Source organism: Micromonas pusilla, assembly GCF_000151265.4.
Source record: "Micromonas pusilla CCMP1545 genomic scaffold MICPUCscaffold_12, whole genome shotgun sequence".
Classification (NCBI taxonomy): domain Eukaryota; kingdom Viridiplantae; phylum Chlorophyta; class Mamiellophyceae; order Mamiellales; family Mamiellaceae; genus Micromonas; species Micromonas pusilla.
This window is the reverse complement of record NW_003315893.1, coordinates 291,458-310,938: the sequence shown is the minus strand read 5'-3', so window position 1 is coordinate 310,938 and position 19,481 is coordinate 291,458. Positions and strand designations below refer to the sequence as shown.

The 19,481-nt window shown below is 66.0% G+C and overlaps 11 protein-coding genes across 11 annotated transcripts in view; 7 read left to right on the top strand and 4 right to left on the bottom strand.

The window, feature by feature from the left end:
• Positions 1-480: 480 nt before the first annotated feature.
• On the top strand, positions 481-2,290 carry MICPUCDRAFT_68587 (uncharacterized protein; the record flags this gene model as incomplete). The annotated part of the gene is made up of 2 exons (XM_003062527.1): positions 481-596; positions 716-2,290. Coding segments are annotated over exons 1-2 (1,612 nt in total), but the record flags the coding sequence as incomplete, so codon positions are not given.
• Positions 2,291-2,765: 475 nt separating this feature from the next.
• Positions 2,766-5,472, top strand: MICPUCDRAFT_52090 (uncharacterized protein; the record flags this gene model as incomplete). The annotated part of the gene is made up of 2 exons (XM_003062526.1): positions 2,766-3,470; positions 3,640-5,472. 2 exons carry the CDS (start codon positions 2,766-2,768, stop codon positions 5,470-5,472), a joined length of 2,538 nt encoding a protein of 845 aa, XP_003062572.1.
• A 705-nt stretch (positions 5,473-6,177) lies between these two features.
• On the top strand, positions 6,178-7,491 carry MICPUCDRAFT_52089 (uncharacterized protein; the record flags this gene model as incomplete). The annotated part of the gene is made up of 1 exon (XM_003062525.1): positions 6,178-7,491. One exon carries the CDS (start codon positions 6,178-6,180, stop codon positions 7,489-7,491), a length of 1,314 nt encoding a protein of 437 aa, XP_003062571.1.
• A 290-nt stretch (positions 7,492-7,781) lies between these two features.
• Positions 7,782-8,291, bottom strand: MICPUCDRAFT_8921 (uncharacterized protein; the record flags this gene model as incomplete). The annotated part of the gene is made up of 3 exons (XM_003062296.1): positions 7,782-7,863; positions 8,000-8,045; positions 8,159-8,291. Coding segments are annotated over 3 exons (261 nt in total), but the record flags the coding sequence as incomplete, so codon positions are not given.
• Positions 8,292-8,460: 169 nt separating this feature from the next.
• Positions 8,461-9,330, top strand: MICPUCDRAFT_52087 (uncharacterized protein; the record flags this gene model as incomplete). Its single annotated transcript, XM_003062524.1, has 1 exon — positions 8,461-9,330. The coding sequence occupies one exon, from the start codon at positions 8,461-8,463 to the stop codon at positions 9,328-9,330; it is 870 nt and encodes a 289-aa protein (XP_003062570.1).
• Positions 9,331-9,441: 111 nt separating this feature from the next.
• MICPUCDRAFT_48533 (uncharacterized protein) lies at positions 9,442-10,231 on the bottom strand (the record flags this gene model as incomplete). The annotated part of the gene is made up of 2 exons (XM_003062295.1): positions 9,442-9,702; positions 9,815-10,231. 2 exons carry the CDS (start codon positions 10,229-10,231, stop codon positions 9,442-9,444), a joined length of 678 nt encoding a protein of 225 aa, XP_003062341.1.
• A 368-nt stretch (positions 10,232-10,599) lies between these two features.
• On the top strand, positions 10,600-11,781 carry MICPUCDRAFT_42141 (uncharacterized protein; the record flags this gene model as incomplete). The annotated part of the gene is made up of 1 exon (XM_003062523.1): positions 10,600-11,781. The coding sequence occupies one exon, from the start codon at positions 10,600-10,602 to the stop codon at positions 11,779-11,781; it is 1,182 nt and encodes a 393-aa protein (XP_003062569.1).
• On the bottom strand, positions 11,755-14,034 carry MICPUCDRAFT_52084 (uncharacterized protein). The gene is made up of 3 exons (XM_003062294.1): positions 13,201-14,034; positions 12,809-13,016; positions 11,755-12,643 (listed from the first exon to the last, which is right to left on the bottom strand). The coding sequence occupies exons 1-3, from the start codon at positions 13,972-13,974 to the stop codon at positions 11,937-11,939; spliced, it is 1,689 nt and encodes a 562-aa protein (XP_003062340.1). The 5' UTR covers positions 13,975-14,034; the 3' UTR covers positions 11,755-11,936.
• A 144-nt stretch (positions 14,035-14,178) lies between these two features.
• Positions 14,179-15,399, top strand: MICPUCDRAFT_52083 (uncharacterized protein; the record flags this gene model as incomplete). The annotated part of the gene is made up of 2 exons (XM_003062522.1): positions 14,179-14,991; positions 15,127-15,399. The coding sequence occupies 2 exons, from the start codon at positions 14,179-14,181 to the stop codon at positions 15,397-15,399; spliced, it is 1,086 nt and encodes a 361-aa protein (XP_003062568.1).
• Positions 15,400-15,731: 332 nt separating this feature from the next.
• On the bottom strand, positions 15,732-18,068 carry MICPUCDRAFT_48532 (uncharacterized protein; the record flags this gene model as incomplete). The annotated part of the gene is made up of 2 exons (XM_003062293.1): positions 15,732-16,488; positions 16,932-18,068. The coding sequence occupies 2 exons, from the start codon at positions 18,066-18,068 to the stop codon at positions 15,784-15,786; spliced, it is 1,842 nt and encodes a 613-aa protein (XP_003062339.1). The 3' UTR covers positions 15,732-15,783.
• A 469-nt stretch (positions 18,069-18,537) lies between these two features.
• MICPUCDRAFT_48531 (bZIP superfamily DNA-binding transcription factor) overlaps positions 18,538-19,481 on the top strand; it is a gene marked incomplete at its 5' end in the record, with an annotated part of 3,591 nt that continues 2,647 nt past the window's right edge. The window contains 2 exons of the mRNA XM_003062521.1: positions 18,538-18,663; positions 18,833-18,912. Of these exons, the coding sequence (XP_003062567.1) occupies positions 18,538-18,663; positions 18,833-18,912 (206 nt within the window). The remainder of the gene's footprint in view (positions 18,664-18,832; positions 18,913-19,481) is intronic.

Below are 19,481 nucleotides of genomic sequence, written 5' to 3'. Positions count from 1 at the left end.
GGTTGGACGTCGAGGCGGGCGTCCTCGGCCCGAGGAGAGACGCGGAGTACGGACTCGACGCGGACGTAGGAGCAATTAGTCGCGACGCCGACGGATACGGGCTCGACGCGCAGGTCGCGCCGGCGCCGCGTCGCGTCTCTTTCGGCGGCGCGACCGTCGCGGAGGTGCCGCCGAGAGGCGCGGCGCCCGGGGGAGGATTGGCGTCGTTGGCGGGGCCGCCGCCGTCGCCGCCGCCGTCGCCGCCGCGGTCGCCGGAGCGAAGGACGCCGACCGGGGGCGCCGCGGGGGCCGCGCCGCTGGGGCGGGCGGCGGGGGCGGGCGGCGGCGCGCCGAGGGCGGGGGGGCGAGGGTTGGCGTCGTTGGGCACCGTGCCGTATTAGAGCGCGCGGCGTCTTCGTTTGTGCCGCCACCGTAGTGTGCGTTTTTATCAGGTTTTTATGCGCTGAGTCACCTTCTTTGTCAGACATTCGCATTCCGTCGCGCGCGCTCGCGTCCTCCGCGCCGGCGCGCACGGCGTGGCACGCGCGCGGCGATCGCGCCCGAGAACGACTGAGAGCTCATGGACGAGCGCGCGGCGACGACGCCGTCCGCCGAAGGTGAGACGCGCGCGAAGCGTTCTCGATCGCCCGAACGCGGATAACGATATTTATCTTCACGCCCGTCGGCATCACGTCAGACGCGGGCGCTCACGTCGCTCCCTACCTCGCTTCCGCAGCAGACTCGCAGATGACGTCGCGCAAGCCGAATCGCGGAAGTAAAGTCGCGCCCGGGAACGAGTCCGCGGGCGGAGACGAAACCGAGACCAAAGCCAAGCCCGAGGACGGCACGCGCGCGAAGCAGGAGCGCTCGCTGAGGCTGAAACAAAGGATCGACCGAGCGAAACTCCGATTCTGCCTCTGGCTGACGCTGGTGTTCCTCTTCTGGTCCGTGTACGTCGAATACCGCGTACACGAGGAGCTGAAAAGCGACGGTTGCCTCGGAAAAATTAACGAGTTAACCTGCCCCGCGCTCGCGGAGTACGCCACGGTGCAAGATGAGATGTGCGAGCACAATCACAAGATGAAGGCGGTGTCCACGAGCGGGTACGTGCTCGCGGTGACGCTGTTGCTTCAATTAGCGCTGTTGACCGCGTCGATCGATCTGCAGCACGCGGCGGAGATCCACGAGACCCCGGACGAGCTCCAGAAGAGAAGCGCGAAGCTTCCGATGGACGCGTGGATCGCGTTGTTATCCCCGCAAGTCGCCGTGCTCGTGACGCAATGGAAGCACGTCGACTTCAGCGGTGGATTTGGATCTTTCGTCGCGACCACGGGCATTTTCGCCGTGGCGATCCTCGGGATCGTCCTCGGACGCGTTTACCTGCGGAGAGTTCGGCGAAACCTGCACGAAGCGCACGGGCCGATGGCGTCGCGTTGCGTGAAGCACCACCTCATCAAGCCGAACCTCGCGGTACTCGCCGTGGAGTTGTACTGCGTCGTGCACGTGTTCATCGCGCTGGACTTTCTAGGGGACGATCGATACCGATGGATTCAATCCGTGGACGCGAACCCGCGGACGTGTTACTCGTACTATTACAAATCCGGGCTATTCCAAGGCAGCATGTTCGTGTGCTTTCACGTGACGTTGACGCTGCTCGTGTACTTTTATCTCGCCGCGTCTGGCGCGATACACGTAGCGTCGACGGCGAAGAGCTCCGGCGGCGAAGGCGAAGGCGAAAGCGAAAGCGAAAGCGGGGATAAATCTAAATACATCGGAGCCGCGATGGTGATCGGTAAGCAAATGGCGCAGCTCGCGTTCATGGTCGTCACCGGGTTGACGATCGGGTATTTCAGCGCGTTGCACACGGAGACGATATTCAGCAACGTCGAGTGTGCGTTTTACGCTTTTTTATTCGTCACGTTATGGGTCTTCGTTATCGCTGGCATCATGCTCATCCGGAGTAACGACGCCGCCGTGAAAATGAGGAACCTTCTCCCTCAGACGAACAAGAAGTATCACGTGTTTTTATCGCACATGCAAAACAAAGGGCAGATGCAATGCGAAGTCATCGATAAAGAGATGAGAGAGCGCGGGGTAATCTCATGGAGGGACCAAAACCAGAAAATGGGCGAACTAGACCAGGAAGCGATGGCGCAGGGCATCAAGGATAGCATCGTGTATCTCCTATTCTTCGCCAAAGGCACTTTAAGGGAATCTTGGATGGTGCGATTCGAATTGAAAACAGCGTTACGTTTGAAAAAGCCCGTCATCGTCTTGTTTGAGACAAAACAAGAATTTGGCGGACACGGCGACCCGAGCGTGTTCATCACCGAGACCAAAGAGGTAGGGAACGGCTCGCATCCTCTCCCTGGCCCTGATCCACTCGGGGCGTACGGTAAAGATATCTCCAATTACTTGTGGACCCCAAACGCGTTCGGGATGCGAAGGCAAGCGCAAGAGGCGGAAGTGCTTTACAACAACTTGGCTGATAGAATCGCCAAGCTCGGCGAAGAGGTGGTGAGAGTTGGCAAGAAACGCTCGCAGCCAGGACGAAGCTGAGCTAGTTTTTACGAAGGTAACAATTCTCAAATCTGATCGACGCGGAGTTCTCACCGCGCGCGGCGGCGGCGGCAGGCACCCCGCGCGTCCGCGGGGCGCCACCCGCGCGTCGCGTCCGTCCAAGCCCGCGCTTCGTCGTCGTCGTCGTCGTCGTCGTCGCGAGGGGACGCGAACGCCGTCGTCACACAGATCGATTCGTCGCCCCCCCCGACGTGAGAGGAAGCATCATGTCCGTCGCGCACGCGACGGACCTGTCCACCTCCGTCCTCGACCTCGAGTACGTCCGCGCGAACGCCGCGCGCGCCATCGCGCGCGCGCTCAAGTCGGTGCGCGGCCGCAAGGCGCTCGTCCTCGACCCGCTCCTCCTGACGCCGCTGCAGCGGCTGTGCAACCTGACGCGGCTGACGCGCGAGTGCGACGTCGATCGGACGTATTCGCTCGAGGGCGGGACCGTGGAGACGCGATGCGCGGAGATCGTCTTCGTCGTCAAGCCGAGAGTCGCGCTCATGAAGACGCTCGCGGAGGTGGTGCGCGCGGTCCGAGAGGACGCGGAGCGCGCGAGGAGGGCGCACGCGCGGAAGCACGCGGCGCGGGACCTCGCGGGGAACCTGCACGCGGTGGGCGCGAACCTCCTCGAGTCCTTGACGTCGTTGTCCAAGACGACCGCGGACGTCGTCTCGTCGTCGGGGTCGGGGTCGGGCGCTTCGAACGTCCCGCCGCCGCCGGCGACGCCGTCGTTCACGGTGTTCTTTCTTCCGTGCGAGACGGAGAAGTGCCTGGAGACGCTCGAGCGCGCGTTCGTGCTCAACTACCTCCGCGTCGGGGCGATACCGTGGACGCGCGCGATACCGCTCGAACGCGACGTGATTCTCGTCGACGGCGGCGGGGACGAGCGCTGGCGGTCGGGCGACGGCGGTCCGGGTCCCTCCTCGGTGCGTTCATTACACTGGTCCCCATACGACCGCGTCGGCGTGGTGAACGCTGATCCTTAAGGACTTTTGCCGGCGTGTCTCTCCGCGCACCCCTTGCTTTCAATCCCCGTCCTCGGCGCCTTTCAACTCCGCTTCTGACGCCTTTCAACTCCACCCCGGGTACGCGCAGTCGACGTCCACCGAAGCGCTGAAGCGACACGTGTTCAACGAGCCCTCCACGAGCGGTGATGGCGCGGGCGCGGGCTCGAGTGGTGGGAGCGGCGGGGGCGGCGCGGGCGGGTCCTCGGCGGACGCGGCGAACGGGGAGGGTATAACCGCCGTCGCGAGGGCGTTACACGACCTTCAGAGAGTCTTCGGGACGGCGCCCATCGTGAAAGGGAAAGGACGCCGCGCGGCGAAGGTATCCGAGGCGATGGAGCGGCTGCGGAGGGAAGCGCACGAGAAGGAGACCGCCGCGGAGGACGGCGACGGGATGTACGAGGACGGCGAGGAAGAAGGCGACGACGCCGCTACGGATGATATCAAAGAAGTAACGGACGGTCCGCGGCCGTTACCCGGCGGGTACCTCACCCCGGTGAACCCGCGCGTGGACGTCGTCGTCCTCCTCGACCGCGACGTCGACGCGGTGACGCCGCTGTGCACGCAGCTCACGTACGAAGGCCTCATCGACGAGATCATCGGGATCGAGAATGACGTCGCGGTGATCCCCGCGGAGGAAGACGAAACGTCGACCGTCGCGGAGGAAGACGGAACGCCGCCCGTCGCCAGACCGGAGGTTCGCGCGCGGCTCAACAGCAACGACGCGTTGTTTCGCGAGCTCCGCGACGTCAACTTCGGCCGCGCGTGCGATCTCTTAAAGATGAAATCCTCCTCCATGCGCGACGACTATCGCGTCATTAAAGAAGGCGAGATCGAGACGCAGGAGGTGAAAGCCATCGGCGGGTTCGTGCGCGCGATCAAGGGCAACATTCACGGCGTCGGCCTCGACCTGCACACGACCATCGCGAAGCACTTGTTGGACTCCACGCGCGGCGCCGACGAGCACGAGCGACGATTCATGTCCAGCCTCGAGATCGAGCGTATGTGCGTGGAGGGCAAGTCCGCGGACGCGTGCGTGGATAAGCTCGAGGAGATGATCGCGGCGAAGGAGAACGTGCGCCGCGTCGTCAGGCTTCTGGCGTTGATCTCCCTGTGCCACGGCGGCGTCGCCAAGGAGAGGGTGGACGCGTTGAAAAAAGCGATGTTTCAGTCGTACGGCGCCGCGGTGCTCATGCTGCTCCTCGCGCTCGAGCAGCGCGGGTACCTGCGACGGAAAGAGGACTGGCACGCCGCGAATAAGAAGTCGAAGGAGAGCGGCCACGGCGGACTCGGCGGGTTAACGCTCACGCGGCGAGCGTTTAAACTCGTCGCCGACGACGTCGACGTCGCGTCGCCGAAGGACGTGTCGTTCGCGTATTCGCACAGCGGGTACGCGCCGCTGTCCGTGCGCGTGTGCGAGCGCGCCGTCGACGGGCCGTGGAACACTGGAGGCGCGGCGGAGGCTGCGCTGAGAGAGCTCCCCGGGCCGGCGTTCGAGTACGCGCAAGGGTACGACGACGACGGCGCGCCCGCGGTCAAGGCGGCGAATTACGCAGGGTTCGAAAAGAAACGCGCGAGGGCGATCGAGCGCCAGGTCGCGGAGAGCGGCGGCGATGGCGATGGCGACGCCGCGCGCCGCGGCCAAGGCGGCGACGACACGCAGGGCGCGAGGGTCCCCGGCGCGTGGAGGGACCGACGCCCGGTCGTCCTCGTCGTCTTCCTCGGCGGCATCACGCGCGCCGAGGTGAGCTGCCTTCGGTTCGCGTCCGACTCGGTCGCGATGCGGCGCGGCGTGGACTTCGTCGTCGCGGCGACGAAGATCACGTCGGGGTGGGGCGTCGTGAGCGAGTTCATCGCGCCGGACGACGCGAACTTCGAGAGGATGCGCAGCCTGAAGGAGGAGAACGAGGCACGCGCCGGTTAGGATTGCGTAGTATATAATCGTTTTATCAGACTCAGTCGTTATTAGAGGGTTTTAGTAGCAAAATCGGGTCTAAAATCGGGTGGAAAATCGGGTCACCCCACCCGATTTTAGACCCGATTTTGCAACGACCCACCCGAATTCGGGTGAACCCACCCGATTTTAAAACCGGGTGGGTCAAAATCGGGTCTAAAATCGGGTGGGTACGAAACCTGAAATGACGGTTTAAATCGTCGCGTTTAAATCGTCAATGATGAGAGAGGAGAACTTTTTTTGTTGAAAGTTGCGTCCGGCCCTGTTCGAGCGCTGATTACGTCGTGATCATCACAGCGAGCGGTGCAATGTTTTTGAATGGGTCGACGCATCGTGGTGTTTCGAGTAAATTCTTTGCGGACGACGTCGGCGTTTGTGACGCTCCCGCGACTCCAGCAGCGCGCGAACGCCCGCGGGTACCCCTTTCAAACGACCGAAGGAGACCCCACCCGATTTTAGACCCGAATTTCGAAACGGGGTTTAGTTGCAAAATCGGGTCTAAAATCGTATGGCAAAATAGGGTGGGGTGACCCGATTTTCCACCCGATTTTAGACCCGATTTTGGCGCAACTAATAAAACCCACTATTAGGTGATGAGGTATTTCTCCTGTTGACTTCCTTCCGCTTCCGTTCGAACGCCCACGCCGCCGTCGCGTCACTCCCGACCGCGCGGTCATGGCGGGCTCGCTGATGGGGGAGTCCTCGGACGAGCCTCCCGCGCGAGGCGACGGCGACGAATCCGACGACGACGGCGTCGACGACGACGATCTCGATAACAAACTCATCGACGGCGTCTTCGCGTTACGTCTGGCCGATGAAGCGCACGCGAAGAAGACGCGCGCGCGCGAGGCCAAGGCGCTGTTCTGGCACGACGTCTACGTTTTCTGGACGACGGCGTTGATCGCGGTGCCGGCGCTCGTGACCGTGTTCGCGCTCGCGATCGGCGCGGCGGCCGCGGAAGCCGAGGGCTGGTCGTTCGAGAATGGCTATCTCTACGTCTTCTCGATGCTCTTGGACATGCCGATCTCGCTCTCGGACGAGAATCCGGAGACGAAAGGCGGGAAGGCGACGGACATCGTCGCCGCGTCGTGGGCGTGGGCGCTCCTCGGCGCGTTCATCGCTCTCGTGGGAAACTTGAACAGCATCAAACGTCTCGCCGCCGCCGTGGAAGGATTCCGCGTCGTCTGGGAGAAGTTTTTTTTGTGTCTGTGTCGCGTCGACCGGGACGCGGACGACGGGATGGAGGATCTGAACGCGGAGGAGTCGGCGAACATCGCGCGCGTGGACGAGCTCGTGGAGTCTGTGGACGCGCTCGTGAAGAAGCGCGCCGCGGCGGACGCGGCGTTCGTGGCGGCGGTGCGGAGGAAGGCGCGTTTTAATCTCCCGGCGGCGGCGCGAGACGCGCGCGCGCGACGGGAGAAGAGAAAGGACCGACGCGAGCTGTCCGCGGACGTCTTCACGCTCGTCGCGGGCGTGTTCTTCGTCGTCCCGTTGTTAGCCTTGGGGTTTTCGTGGGCCCTCGGCGCCGTGTTTGCGGAGATTGAAGGGTGGCGGACCAAGATCGGTTTCTATTACGTCTTGTCACAAGTGTTCTCCCGAAAAAATGTGTACAGGACAGGGCCAACGACAGAGCTCCCGACTGGTGGCCTCTATTATCTAAGACCGACGACGACGGACGGGAAGATATTCGGCGTGTTCATCGCGCTCCTCGCGTGGTCTCTGATCGGAACCTTCGTCGGTATCATCGTGAACCTGAACGTGATCTCGCGCTTCGTGCGCTGGCTCGAGAGCGGCGGGAACCGTTGGCGGCGACTGTTCAAGGTGAAGACGCCGCTCGAAGACTTCGAAGGCGACGCCTCGCGCGAGGACGACGTCGCGATGCGCGACGCCGCGCGAACGCTCGGGGAGATACACGCGGAGATGACGTCCGCGCGCGCGGAGCTCCTGGGGTTGATAGCCGCCGCGGGTATGCCGAAGAACAAGGCGTGACTCCACGACTATCGGGTCCGCCGTAGGCGTAGGTTGAGCTTTAGTTGATTGAATGAATGATCCTTTCGGTTTCGTCAACCTCCCCGCCGCTAGATGCTATCTCTGACTAGTTGTAGTGTGTATTCCTAGGGACGGCGGCGTCAGACGATGATGTGGTCTTCCTCCTCCGCCGCGGCGAACCCCCGCTCCCGCGCCTGCTGCTCCTTGTACTTCCGCGTCAGGTGTTTATTCTCCATTCGCCCCGGGCACGTGTTGGGATGCTTCGGCATCGCGCTCTCCAGGCCTTTCCTCGGCCGCGGCGGTATGATCCCCGCCTGGCCGAGCAGCCGCGCGACCGTGTCCGACGGCTGCGCGCCCACGGACAGCCAGTATCTGCGAGAGCGGGGAGGGAGGGGGTCGGAGGTCAGCGTCGACGAACGGAGGAACGCGCGACGACGCGACGATAACCCTAGACCGCGAGCGAGCGACGACGGGACGGTTCGACGGCGCGCGCGGGCGGGGTGCGCACTTTATGCGCTCGATCTTCAGCGACAGGTGCTTGTTCCCGTCCAGCTCTGCGCGGGGAGACGAACGAGGGGGACGCCGTCAGCGACGTCGATGGGGACGCGATGGGGGACGAGAGCGGCGCGATGGTGGAGGAGGAGGTTCGTTCGCCGCGCTCGCGCACCGGGCAACGGATCGTAGTGCCCGACGATCTCGAGGTGCTTCCCGTCCCTCGGCGCGCGCGCGTCCGCGACGTGGATGCGGTAGAACGGCATGTTCCGGTGCCCGCGGCGCGCGAGGCGGATGCGGACGACCATGGCGACCGGTCGCGACGCGGGGCGGGGCGGCGCGTTGTGGCCGCGTCGCGTCGAGCGAAAACGCGCACAGCTTGCACTCTGCTGCACGAAAACAAACGTCGTCCTCACCGAGGCGGTTTTTCGAACCACTGCCCCGGCGCGCGGGCACGCGCCCCGCCGCCGCGAGGCCATGGACGATCGACCGCTCAAGCGAGTGCGGAGCTGGAAGATCATCTACGATGAAGCCTTGAGACTCGCCGTCGACGATCCTCCGTCGGAGCTCGAACGCACGAGGAAGGAACTGGAAGCCACGAGAGCGAAGCTGGCGAGGACGGAGGCGACGCTCAAGACGACGGAGGCGACGCTCGCTCTGAAGACGAAGGTGGTGGACTCGTTCCTTCGACCTCAGCCCGTCGCGTTCGACGTCGACGGCAACGTCGCGTGCGTCGTGCTGTCGCACGTCTCGGACGTCAAGACCCGGCTCGCGCTCGCGCAGGTTGGGAAAGTCTGGCGCCGCGCGTCGAAGGAAGCCGCGTCGCTGCCCGCGTCTCTCGACTTCAGCCGCTGCAGTGGCTCGATGTATATGAAGGAAATGCACGTGCTAGACATCAATGGTCTGGACAAGCTCCCCGAGGCGCGTTTCATGAGCCTTCTGCGTGATGACATGGGCTCCCGCGATACATACCAGTATTTACTCGGACGGTACCACGGAAGGGCGTCGCGGTACGAAGAGGCGGCCGAGTGCTTTAAAAGCGCTCTTGCCGCGGGAGACCGCGATGCCAAATGCAGGCTCGGTGGGTGCTACTACTTGCTCGGTTGCAGGTACCACGCTGAGCCGAACGACATTAAGGCTGTGGAGGTTTGGCGCAAAGGAGAAGCCTTAGGTTATTCCTATTCCCTTTGCTACTTCCAACTCGGGAACTGTTACGAGATGGGCCACGGCGTCGCGAAAGATATGTTCAAGGCGGTCGAGTACTGGAAGAAGACCACGGTCGAAGGTATCCCGTCTATTGTCGCGCGTGCGAAGGAGAAGCTCGCGAGCTACGGTCACCGAATCTGAAAACTGCGCCGCACGAGATGCCGCGCGAACGTCACGCACGCACGAACGAACCAACGTCAACGTTTTACGATCCATATTCCGTCTTTCTCGCGTCGTCGTCGTCGTCTCGCTCTACATCAACAACTTCCACCGCTCCTGCGTCGCCTCGGGCGCGGACTCCAACAAAAAGTCCTTCAGCTCCAAGAAACTCCTCACCCCGATCGTCAACTTCCCCGCCTCGTCGTCCCCGCGACGCAGCCACCCTTCCTCGCACAGCCGTTTCAACGTCGCCTCTTTCTCGGTCTTGCTCATCTTCGCGACGGACTCCGTCTGCGCCTGCGTCAGTTGCGTCGCGCCGCCTTCGCCGCCCTGCGTCGCACCCTGCGTCGCGCCCTGCGTGCCACGTGATTCGATTCGATTGGTCAGCGCGTGATTTGATTTGATTTGATTTGATTTGGATAAATGCTGACGTGTGACGAAAGGAGTGGTGGTGGCTCGCGCGCACCGTCCATATCTGCGTCGCGTTGAGCGCGGAGATGACGTCCACGCCGCCGTTTTTCGCGTCGCACGTCGCGTCTTCCCTCAGGATCTCGTCCAGAACCACCCTGAACAGCGCGATCTGCTCCGGGGTCATCGTCGTCGCGAGCTTCGCGGAGTCGCTCGCGACCTTGTTCACGATGCCGAGGTACAGCTCGTCGTCGTCCTGATACTTCACGCGTCTCAGATCGAGGTCGAGGTATCCGAGCTGCGACGCGATCTCGCCCCAGAAGCGATCGAACCCGCGCGCGTCCGCCCTCGCGACGTCCGCGCCGACGATCTCCGCGTACATCGCGCGCGCGTCGGTCTCGCTCATGACGCACCTCGACATCATCGCCTGGAGGAAGACGTGCTGCGCCTGCGTGAGCTCCGTCTGCGTCGCCATCGTCGCTCGAGGTGGGGTGCCCAGTTTCGCGATCGATCGATCGATGGATCTATCTATCGATCGATCGATCGACGACGCGAGGTCGGATCTCGCGCGGACGCGGTGGGCGGGTCGCGGGCGACGCGGGCGAGCGACGCGACGCGCGGGCGCGGGCGGCGGCGCGAGCGCGCGGGCGAGGTGGGTGTGCGGCGACGCGTCTGCGCGCGGGCGCTACGAGGAGCCCTACAGTACTCTTTTGAAAGGGTGCCAGCACAGCAGAGCTCGGGTTTATTTTTTTCGCCCCTCCGAGGACGTCGAGGTAGGACGTCGTTTCCGAGGAGAGGACCTCCCGCGCCACTCGCCAGCGCGCCGCGCACCGATACGCACCGATGCGCGCCTTCTCCATCACGCGCGCGCCCGCGCTCCTCGCGCTCGCGCTCGCGCTCCTCGTCCACGCCGCGGCCGCGCGCGACGTCGCGACGAACGGCGACGGAACGCGCCTCCCTCTCGCGCGAGCCTCGGACCCGTCGTGTCCGTGGCTCGGAAACGTGCTCGACGCCGCGCGCGCGTCGCCGCTCGTGAAGGGCCTCGTGCAGCGCACGCGCATGGCCGCGCCGTTCGGGCCCGGGTCTTGGCCCGCGCCGCTCGAGGTGGACGACGCCGACGCCGCCGACGACGCCGACGACGCCGACCGAAGAAGGTTCGGCTGGAAGCGCGCGCTCGTGCTGGCGGCGAAAGCGCGCGTCGCCGACGCCGCCGCCGCCTCCGCGTGGCTTCCCAAAAACCTCCTGACGCTCTCCGACGACCTCGCCGCGACGGTCTTCATCGCGTGGTACCCGGACTCGTTCTGCTGCGGCGCGTACCACGAGGCCGCGATCGTGTTCGACGTGACGTACGGAGGCGGAGACGACGCGGTGGACGCGCTGCACTGCCCGTGGATGCTCGTGGATAAAGACCGGAGCATGATCGCGGGTCGCGAGATATTAGGCTTTCCGAAGAAGCTCGGCGAGTTTGCGTTCACGCTGACGACGGAGGACGGCGCGACGATCGACGTCTCGGATCCCTCCGTGGACGTGGCTGACGTCTTATCGAGAGCCGCGCGCGTGGACGCGAGCGTAACGCGCGAGGGCGCGACTTTGCTGAACATAACCGGCGCGCTCACGAAGAAAGGATTCGCGCGACGCGAACCGCTGCTGAAGGACGAACGCAACGTATTCCTTAACGTGCAGACGAACCACCCGCTGCCTCCCGCGGACGCGTCGAAGCCGAGAGACCCCGCGTGTCTGGGCAACCGACCGAGACTGCTGCAGTTCGTGTTCGACGAGGTGGTGACCGACGATACGTACGATTTGAAAGACGCCGCCGTCGCGTTGACGCAAACCAAAACTGATTCGATCGGCGCGCCGTTCGGGTTCAAAGGGATCGAAACCGGCGGCGACCTGGACGTCCTCGGGATGAAGATCGGCATCACGAACTTCTACACCGGTCTGGAAGGAACGCCGACGTTAGGGCCGACGGTCCCGAGCGGGTTCATCGAGAACGACGACGTGTACTGGCTCCGGTACCAGTGAGCGTCGACTCGACGACGAACGCGAGTTCGAGGCACGCTCTCGTCGACGCGAAAACGACGACACGCCGCGCAACTCATCACTCGCGACGTCTGCTAGCTAGTTAGCCCACCTACAGCACGCTACGTCGTCGTGCTATGATACTCCCCCCCAATTGCCTACTTTACCCACAAAATATCCGGGGTGTGCCACAACCGGAACGGCCGCGGCGGCGGCGCGTGCGTCGACAGCGAAAACGTCGACGCGCTTCGCACCGGCGCGCTGAGCCCCCACACCCCCGGCGCGGCGTCTTGCAATCCCCGGTACGTCCGCACCTCCCCGCCGCATTCTTGATGCGCGATCTCGAACACGAACTCGCCCGTCGTCGCGTCGACGGCGCCGCTCAGCGTGAACGGCCCCGACGCGTCTGTCCCGCGGCCGGCGACGACGCCGACGGCGCCCGCGGCGAACCCCTCGCGTCGTCTCGCGTCCGCGTCCGCGTCCGCGTCCGCGTCCAATTCGGTGTACTCCAAGTACATCACCTGCCCGTCCGGGTGCACGAGGTCGCCGCTCGAGAAGTACTCGTGGAGGGTGTACGTCCCGGGCGGGAGCGGGCGCGATTTCGTCGCGTCGATCCCGCGCGGCTCGCCGACGACCACCTCCGGCGGCGCGACGAAATCGCCGCCGACGCCGACGCCCGCGCCGCCGGCGCGATCGATCGACTCCAACCCGCGCTCGAACGGCGACTCCACGCTCAGGAATATCCGCGTCGCCTCCGTTCGAACGCCCACGCACGTGGACGTCAGCAGAGGCATGAGGAGCGTCAGCAGCGCGCCGCCGACGCGCTCGGCGACGCCCTTCATCACCGCCGCCCGCGCCGGCCGGCCTGGTAGTTGGGGTGGCGTTGAAAGGCGTCAGAAGCGGAGTTGAAAGGCGTCGAGGTGTGTCGGGATTGAAAGCGAGGGACCCTGGGCGGAGAGACACGCCGGGAAAAGTCCTTAAGGAACGGCGTTCACCACGCCGACGCGGTCGTGTGGGGACCAGTGTATACCTGGGGTCTCTCTGTCGCCGTGGAGCACATTGGCGAGCGCGCAACACGCTTGTTCCACGAGGTTGGCGCTCTCGTTCCCGTCGATCAGCGCGCGCAAGCTCTTCACGCCGTCGCACGCGATGAGCTCCGATTTCCTTCCCCCGACGTCGCCCACGCAGTCCGTGCACACCGCGGCGTATCGCATCGCGAGGAAGAGCTCGTATCGATGCTGAGGATCGTTCCATACGAGCAAACGTCGGGGTGGAGTTGAAAGGCGTCAGTTGGAGTTGAAAGGCATCGAGGTCGGGGATTGAAATCGTGTCGTGGGCGGAGAGACACGCCGGCAAAAGTCCTTAAGGAACGGCGTTCACCACGCCGACGCGGTCGTATGGGGACCAGTGTATAGAACGCACCCGCCTGCCGCTGACGTCCGAGGGATGCCCGCGCGCCTTGAGCCATCGCAGCGTCTCCATCGTCTGCTTCCATCCGAGATGCCGGTCGCGATACACCGCGCGCCACCCGCCGCCGCACCCCGCGCCGCCGTCCCACGCGCACGCGTCGCCGTCGCCCCACCTCCGCGCGAGGTCGTCGAAGACCTCGTCCTGGAAGTGCTCGATCACGCCGAGGCGCGACTCGACGCACGGGACGTCGGAGGGCGACGCGTGGTAGACGCCCCACTCGGCGCGGCACAGGCGCTCCCAGCCGTCCTCGAGCGCGCCGCCGACGAGGAGGGGTTGGGGGCGTCGTCGAGACGGCGCGGAGGACGCGGACGTCGACGCGGACGTCGACGCGTCCTCGCGGCGGCGGCCTCGGTCGTCGGATAGATCGGAGTCGAACAGATCGGAGTCGTCGGAGTCGTCAGAGTCGGAATCGGACATCGCCGCCCGTCCCGCGTTCGGCGGCAGCGCGATCTTCCGAAGCTGCCGGCACACGCACGCGATCGCGGCGTACGACCGCGCGTCCGGCGCGGACAGCAGCACGCGCGCGATGAGGTCCTCGCCTAGGTCGTCCCACCTCGCGCGGTTCCGCTCCTCGCGTCTCGCCGCCTCTTCGGCGGCGAGCTCGGCGTCCTCGACGCGCTTCTTCTCCGCCGCCGCCTCGCGTCGCGTCTCCGCGTCGAGTCTCATCGCCGCGACGCGCGCGTGGATCTCGCTCACGAGCTGGACGTTCCGTCGGAGCTCGTTCATGGCGCGCGGCGGCGGGCGAGGCGCGCGCGGCCTCGCCCCTCGCCGCCGATGGGCGCGCCGCTGCACTGATTGAGGAGATCGGCGGACACGTCACGTCGATTTTTCCCGGGAAAAAAATCTGCGCGCGCGCGCTGCGCTGCGTTTGAAAACCGAAAGGACGGCGGGCCGCGGAGGGTCACATCGCCGCGCGCGTCTCGAACAACGATGCCCGGCTCGCTCGCGCGCGCGCTCGGGGGCGCCCCCGCGTCTCTTCTCCGCGCGCCGCTCGCGGCGCGCCGCCGCCGACCACCGCAGCGCGCGCGTCGCCGCGCCGCCGTCGTCGCCCCCTCGGCGTCCTCCAAAAACGACGACGCCGACGCCGCCGACGAGTCGTCGTCGCCGGAGCTCGACATGGGATCCCTGAGCCGCCGCGTCGCGGAGATAAAAGCCCTCGAGGACGCGAACCAGGCCAACCTCCGCGTCCTAGTCCTCGACGCGACCCTCCCCGGGCAGCGCCTGAGCCTGCGCTTCGACGCCAAGGACACGCGCCGTCGCCTCGGCCTCGGCACCGAGCTCGGCGTCGGCGCGGCCGTCGGCGACACGTACGCCATGCTCGGCCAGGCGCCGGCGTCCGGGCAAGTCCTCCCGCTCGGCACGGAGGTGAAGCTGACGCGCGTGGACCCGCTCCCGGACGGCAGCGGCGACGTCGAGGTCGAGATGGTGGGCGTCAGGCGCCTGCGCATCGAGGGGCAGCCGTTCGACGAGAACGGCGTCGCGATGGCAAAGGTGACGTACATGAGATTCGCGCCCGAGGAGACGCCGCCGCTGCCGCGCGATAACGAGAGCGTCGCGCCGACGTCGCCGCGCCCGATCGAGGGCGGCGGCGCGCCGGGCTCGGGATCCTACGACGAGTCGGACGACCCGGAGAAGGCGGAGCTCGAGACGACGCGGATGTCGGACGAGCTCGAATCGCTCGTCGACGAGGCGCGTCCCGTCTCGCACTGGTCCCCATGCGACCCCGTTCGCGTGGTGAACGCCGTTCCTTAAGGACTTTTGCGGGCGTCTCTCTCCGCCCACCCCCGGCTGCTTTCAATCCCGACACGCCTCGCCGCCCCGCCTTTCGACGCCGCCTGACGCCTATCGACGCCGCCCACCCCGACTTCTCGACCGCAGTGGACCGTCCTCGTGCGCACGGGCGGACGCGAACGCGTCCCCGGACAGCTCGAGCTCATCGCGTCGCACTTGGGCCCCATGCCCGCGCGCGCGTCCAAGGCGAGACGCGCCGCGTGGGTCGCCGCGCTCATCAACCCGATCCCCGCGCTGGGCGTGGCGTACGAGATACGCCCCGCGCTGCTCATGGCGAGGGACACGAGAGGGATGCTGAAGGTGCGTTCTATACACTGGTTCCCATATGACCGCGTCGGCGTGGTGAACGCCATTCCTTAAGGACTTTTGCCGGCGCATCTCTCCGCCCACCCATCGCTTTCAACGCCCGCCCTCGACGCCTTTCAACTCCATCTGACGCCTTTGAACTCCACCCCGACATTCGCTCGTATGGAACGACCCTAAGGTGGCGACGGATGGCATAAAGACGTCCATCGAGCGGCTGCGGAAGGACGCGCTCGAGGACCAGCTCGAGGGGTCGAAGTGAGGGCGTCGGGCGTCGACGTTGTACGATTATGATTGTGTACGAATAGTAGTAGCGCGGCGGCGCCTTCGAGCGAGGGCGCCCCGGGAGACGGAGACTGGAAGAGTTTTTTTCGCTCGGTGTAATAACAGAACAAACGTTTTGTTTTTTTTGATACGCTCGCTCTCGCCCGCGTCGCGATTCTACTCCTGCATGATGTCGAACTTCTCGAACGACGCCTTCATCGCCGCTGCGCGCGCCGTCTCTCTCTCCTCCGTCTCCAGACACTCCTGCCACGACGTCCGCTCCGGGCACCCGAGCAGGTGCCCGAGCACCTCCCTCCCGAAACTCATCCAGTGCGGCTCGCCTCTCCCGATCTTACGGACGAGAATGCTCCCGTCCGGAAGGTGCACGGCGTAGTACTCTCCGTCGCCGACGTGCTCTAACAGCGCCGCCTGCGCGTCCATCGCGCTCTCGGGCTTCGGGATCGAGCACCACTCGAAGTTGAGCTTCTTCGCCGCCTGCTCGAAAATCTTCTTCGCTTTCCCCGACCGCGCCCTCGGCACCGGGACGACGTTCACGTGGCAGTGGTTCCCCCCCTTCGAACGCAACGCGAGGTGCCGCTCGAAAACGACGACATCTCGGCCGTTATCAGTCCCGTCCTCGCCCCCGCTCGGCGGGTCGCCGCCGCCGCCCGCGGCGAAACACTTCCGCAGCGCGTCGAGATATCTCCACATCTCCTCCGCGGCGGATGGCGCCATCGCCGCGAAGGACGGCGCGTGCTCGATCGGCACGATCTGGCAGTGATCCGCGACGACGCCAGCCTTGTCCATGCTCACGAAACTCTCCGACGCGATGGACGCGACGAGGTGCGTGTCCTTTTCGTTGGATAAGCAGAACCAGCAGCCCTGCGGCGGCGGCGGCGGCGGTCGGTTCGCGCGCCGCGCGTCGCGTTCCGCGTTTCGCTCCTCCTCGCTCTTCGCCATCTGGACGACGATGTCTCTTCCGTAGAAGCTCGTGTCGCTCAGCTGCAGCGCCTTCTCCGCGCCGTCGACGGTCTTGTACGCGACGTGGCAGAACCCGCGGATCCGCCCGTCGTCGCCGCGCCCCAACCGCAAGTCCACGAGCTCGCCGCACTGCCCGAAAAACTCCGCGAGCGCGCCCTCGTCCGCTCGGTACGCCTACAAAGCGATGTCGGGGTGGAGTTCAAAGGCGTCAGATGGCGTTCAAAGGCGTCGAGGTCGGGGATTGAAAGCGAGGGGTGGGCGGAGAGATGCGCCGGCAAAACTCCTCAAGGATCGGCGTTCACCACGCCAACGCGGTCGTATGTGGACCAGTGTATAGAACGCACCAGGTTCCGAACGTACACCGTCTTGTCCGTGTCCCCCTGGAGCGGCCGTCGATCTATGTTCGCCGCGAGCCGCGCGCGCTTCGCCTTGGGCTCCTCCCAACGCAGCGACGCGTGATCGAACGCCGCGTCCTGCGCCGCGAGCGCCGCGCCCTTCGCCGCCATCGAGCCCGGCGGCGGCGGCGGCGCGTCGTACGGCGAGCGGGTGGCGTCCGGCGGTTGCACGCGGAGGCTCGAGGGGGGCATCACGCGCGCGGGGACGAGGCCGAGCGCGTGCAGCCACTTGTGCTTCGCGTCGTTGCGCACGGGCGCGAGCGCGAGGAACCGCGTGACGTGCATCGCGCGCTGGTTTTTATACGGCTCGCGCGCGTAAAAGACCTTCGACGGGCAGCCGACGGCGGCGCCGCACGCGTGATATCGCGGCTGTAAATCTCTCGCGAGGTCCGCGACGACGGCGCTGCCCGCGGCGGACGCCGCGACGACGTCCGGCGTCGTCGCGTCCCTCGAGCGCAGCTCCACGCCCTTGGGCCAGGAGGTGGTCAGGAACAGGTCGATCGCGTCCGCGTTCTCGCCGCCGTTCGCGCCGCCCGGAGGCGCGGCGTCGCGAAACGCCGACGCGCGCAATTTACTCACGTCATCCATCGTGAACTCGCCCTCCGCGGCAGCCGCGCTCGCGGCCATCGCGCTCGCGTCCTCGAACGCCATCTTGTTGTACTTCCCCGGGAGCACCGCGACGCGCAGGCCGTGCAGGTCGTGCACGCCGGGGCGGCAGAGCCAGCGAACGTTCGGCGCGACCTCGATCGAATCGGCCCCCTTCTGTGCGGCGGACGTCTCGCCCTTGACGAACTCCCTCCCGCGCGGCAGCGCGTCGACGAAGTACGTCGGCATCGGCGCCGCGGACGTCCCGTCCACGTACGGTCTGAGCTCGTCGTTGTTCGGTTTCGCCGTGGACGCGCCGCCGTCCGCCGATCCCGCGTCGTCTTCGACGCCGCCGCCGAAGAATCGACCGACGCACACGCACAGATCGAACGGCCCAGCCTGGCTGTCGTTCACCGCGCCGACGCGCTTGAAGAGATCGTCGAAGTTGCCCTCGACGTCGCCCGCGATGAGCACCTTCACCGGCTTCGCGTCGTCCGCCATCGCGATCGCGCGGGCGGGCGGCGGGCGGCCTTCCTCGAGCGCTCGCGACGCTGTGATGAAGCGCGATCGAATCGTGCTGCACCATCACCGCGATTCCGTACAAACGAGCAGTTCATCGGTCAGTTGAAAGGAGACGCCATCAAATGTTGAAACCGGGGGATGAGTGAAAAACGTTTGTTTCAACGCCATAAAACTGTCCGCCGGTCTTCCGACAAAGTCGTCGCAACCCCGCTCGGGGGCGCGTCACTTCGCTCGACGCGCACGGCCCGCACCCGCCCGCGTCGGACGTCCGCGCGCGAAGAGGCACGCGAACCCCTCCCCCCGCCCGCGCGCGTGAGCCCGTCGACCGCGCGGAGGAAAGACAGCGCGCGCCGCGGAGGAGCGATCTCGCGGTCGAATCGACTTCTCGGAGATCGAGCGGCTCGGAAGCGCGCGAACGAAAGAAGAGGCGAGGACGTCGGCGATCGTCATGACGCGCGACGAGACGGACTACCTCGGCGAGCTCCTGAGGGGAGACGCGCTCCCGACGCCGACGCCGACGCCGATGAACGCGCGCGGGAGGAAATCGTCGAACGCCACCGCGGGCGCGAGCGCGGTGCGTCGTCGCGCCGCTCGGAGACCGCGATCGATCGTCCCGCGCGCGTCGACGACGACGACGCGGCCCTTTTTTTTCCTCGAGCTTCTTTCGTCGAATCAGCCGCGCGCCCCGCCCGCCCGCTCGTCGCTGACGACTTCTCTCGCTCTCGCTCTCCCCCACGAAACAGCGACGTCGCGGCGCTAACGCGACGAGCGCGCGCGGAGCGCCGTCGTCGTCGCAAGGCAGCGACGCGTCCGGAAGCAGCCGGTGCGTCCTCCCCGCCGATCGATCGTCGCCGATCGACCCGACCCTCCGCCGCCCGCGGCTTCTTCCGTTCGACGATTCGACGTTTCTTCTCTGACGAAACCCATTCTTCGAAACCCTCGAATTCCTGCCCCTCCCCCCCCACCCCCTCCGNGNGACCACNGAGGATGCTCGGACGACTCCAGCGCGTCGAAAGGCACGCGCGGGCCGGGCACGCCCCCGCACGGGGCGACGCAGACGCCGGGCGGCGGCGGCGGGGCGACGCCGACGTCGCCGGGCGCCCCCCCCCCGACGACGCGCGACCACCACGACGGCGACGAATTATTATTCGGCCCGCCCGACCTGGAAGCCGCGGGCAAGCTGGAAGGGGTCGGGGACCCGGACGAATTAGCGGTCGCAGACGCGGTCATCGACGACGTCGCGGGGGAAATCCTCTTCGGGGACGGGGGGATGCTCGGCGACCCGGGGGGGGGCGCGCCGGGGCCGGGGTCGGGGGCGAACGGGAACGGGGGGGATGGGGGGAACGGGGGCAACGGGGGGAACGGGGGCGGCGAGGAGGAGGACCAGGAGAA

Excerpts from the sequence above, each read along its gene's own strand:
- MICPUCDRAFT_52084 (XM_003062294.1), bottom strand. The coding sequence starts at position 13,974 with ATGAACGAGCTCCGACGGAACGTCCAGCTCGTGAGCGAGATCCACGCG. Across the intron at positions 13,017-13,200 it reads CGGACGTCAGCGGCAGGCGG|CATCGATACGAGCTCTTCCT; the intron begins GTGCGTTCTATA and ends AACGATCCTCAG. Across the intron at positions 12,644-12,808 it reads CGGCGACAGAGAGACCCCAG|GCCGGCCGGCGCGGGCGGCG; the intron begins GTATACACTGGT and ends CCCAACTACCAG.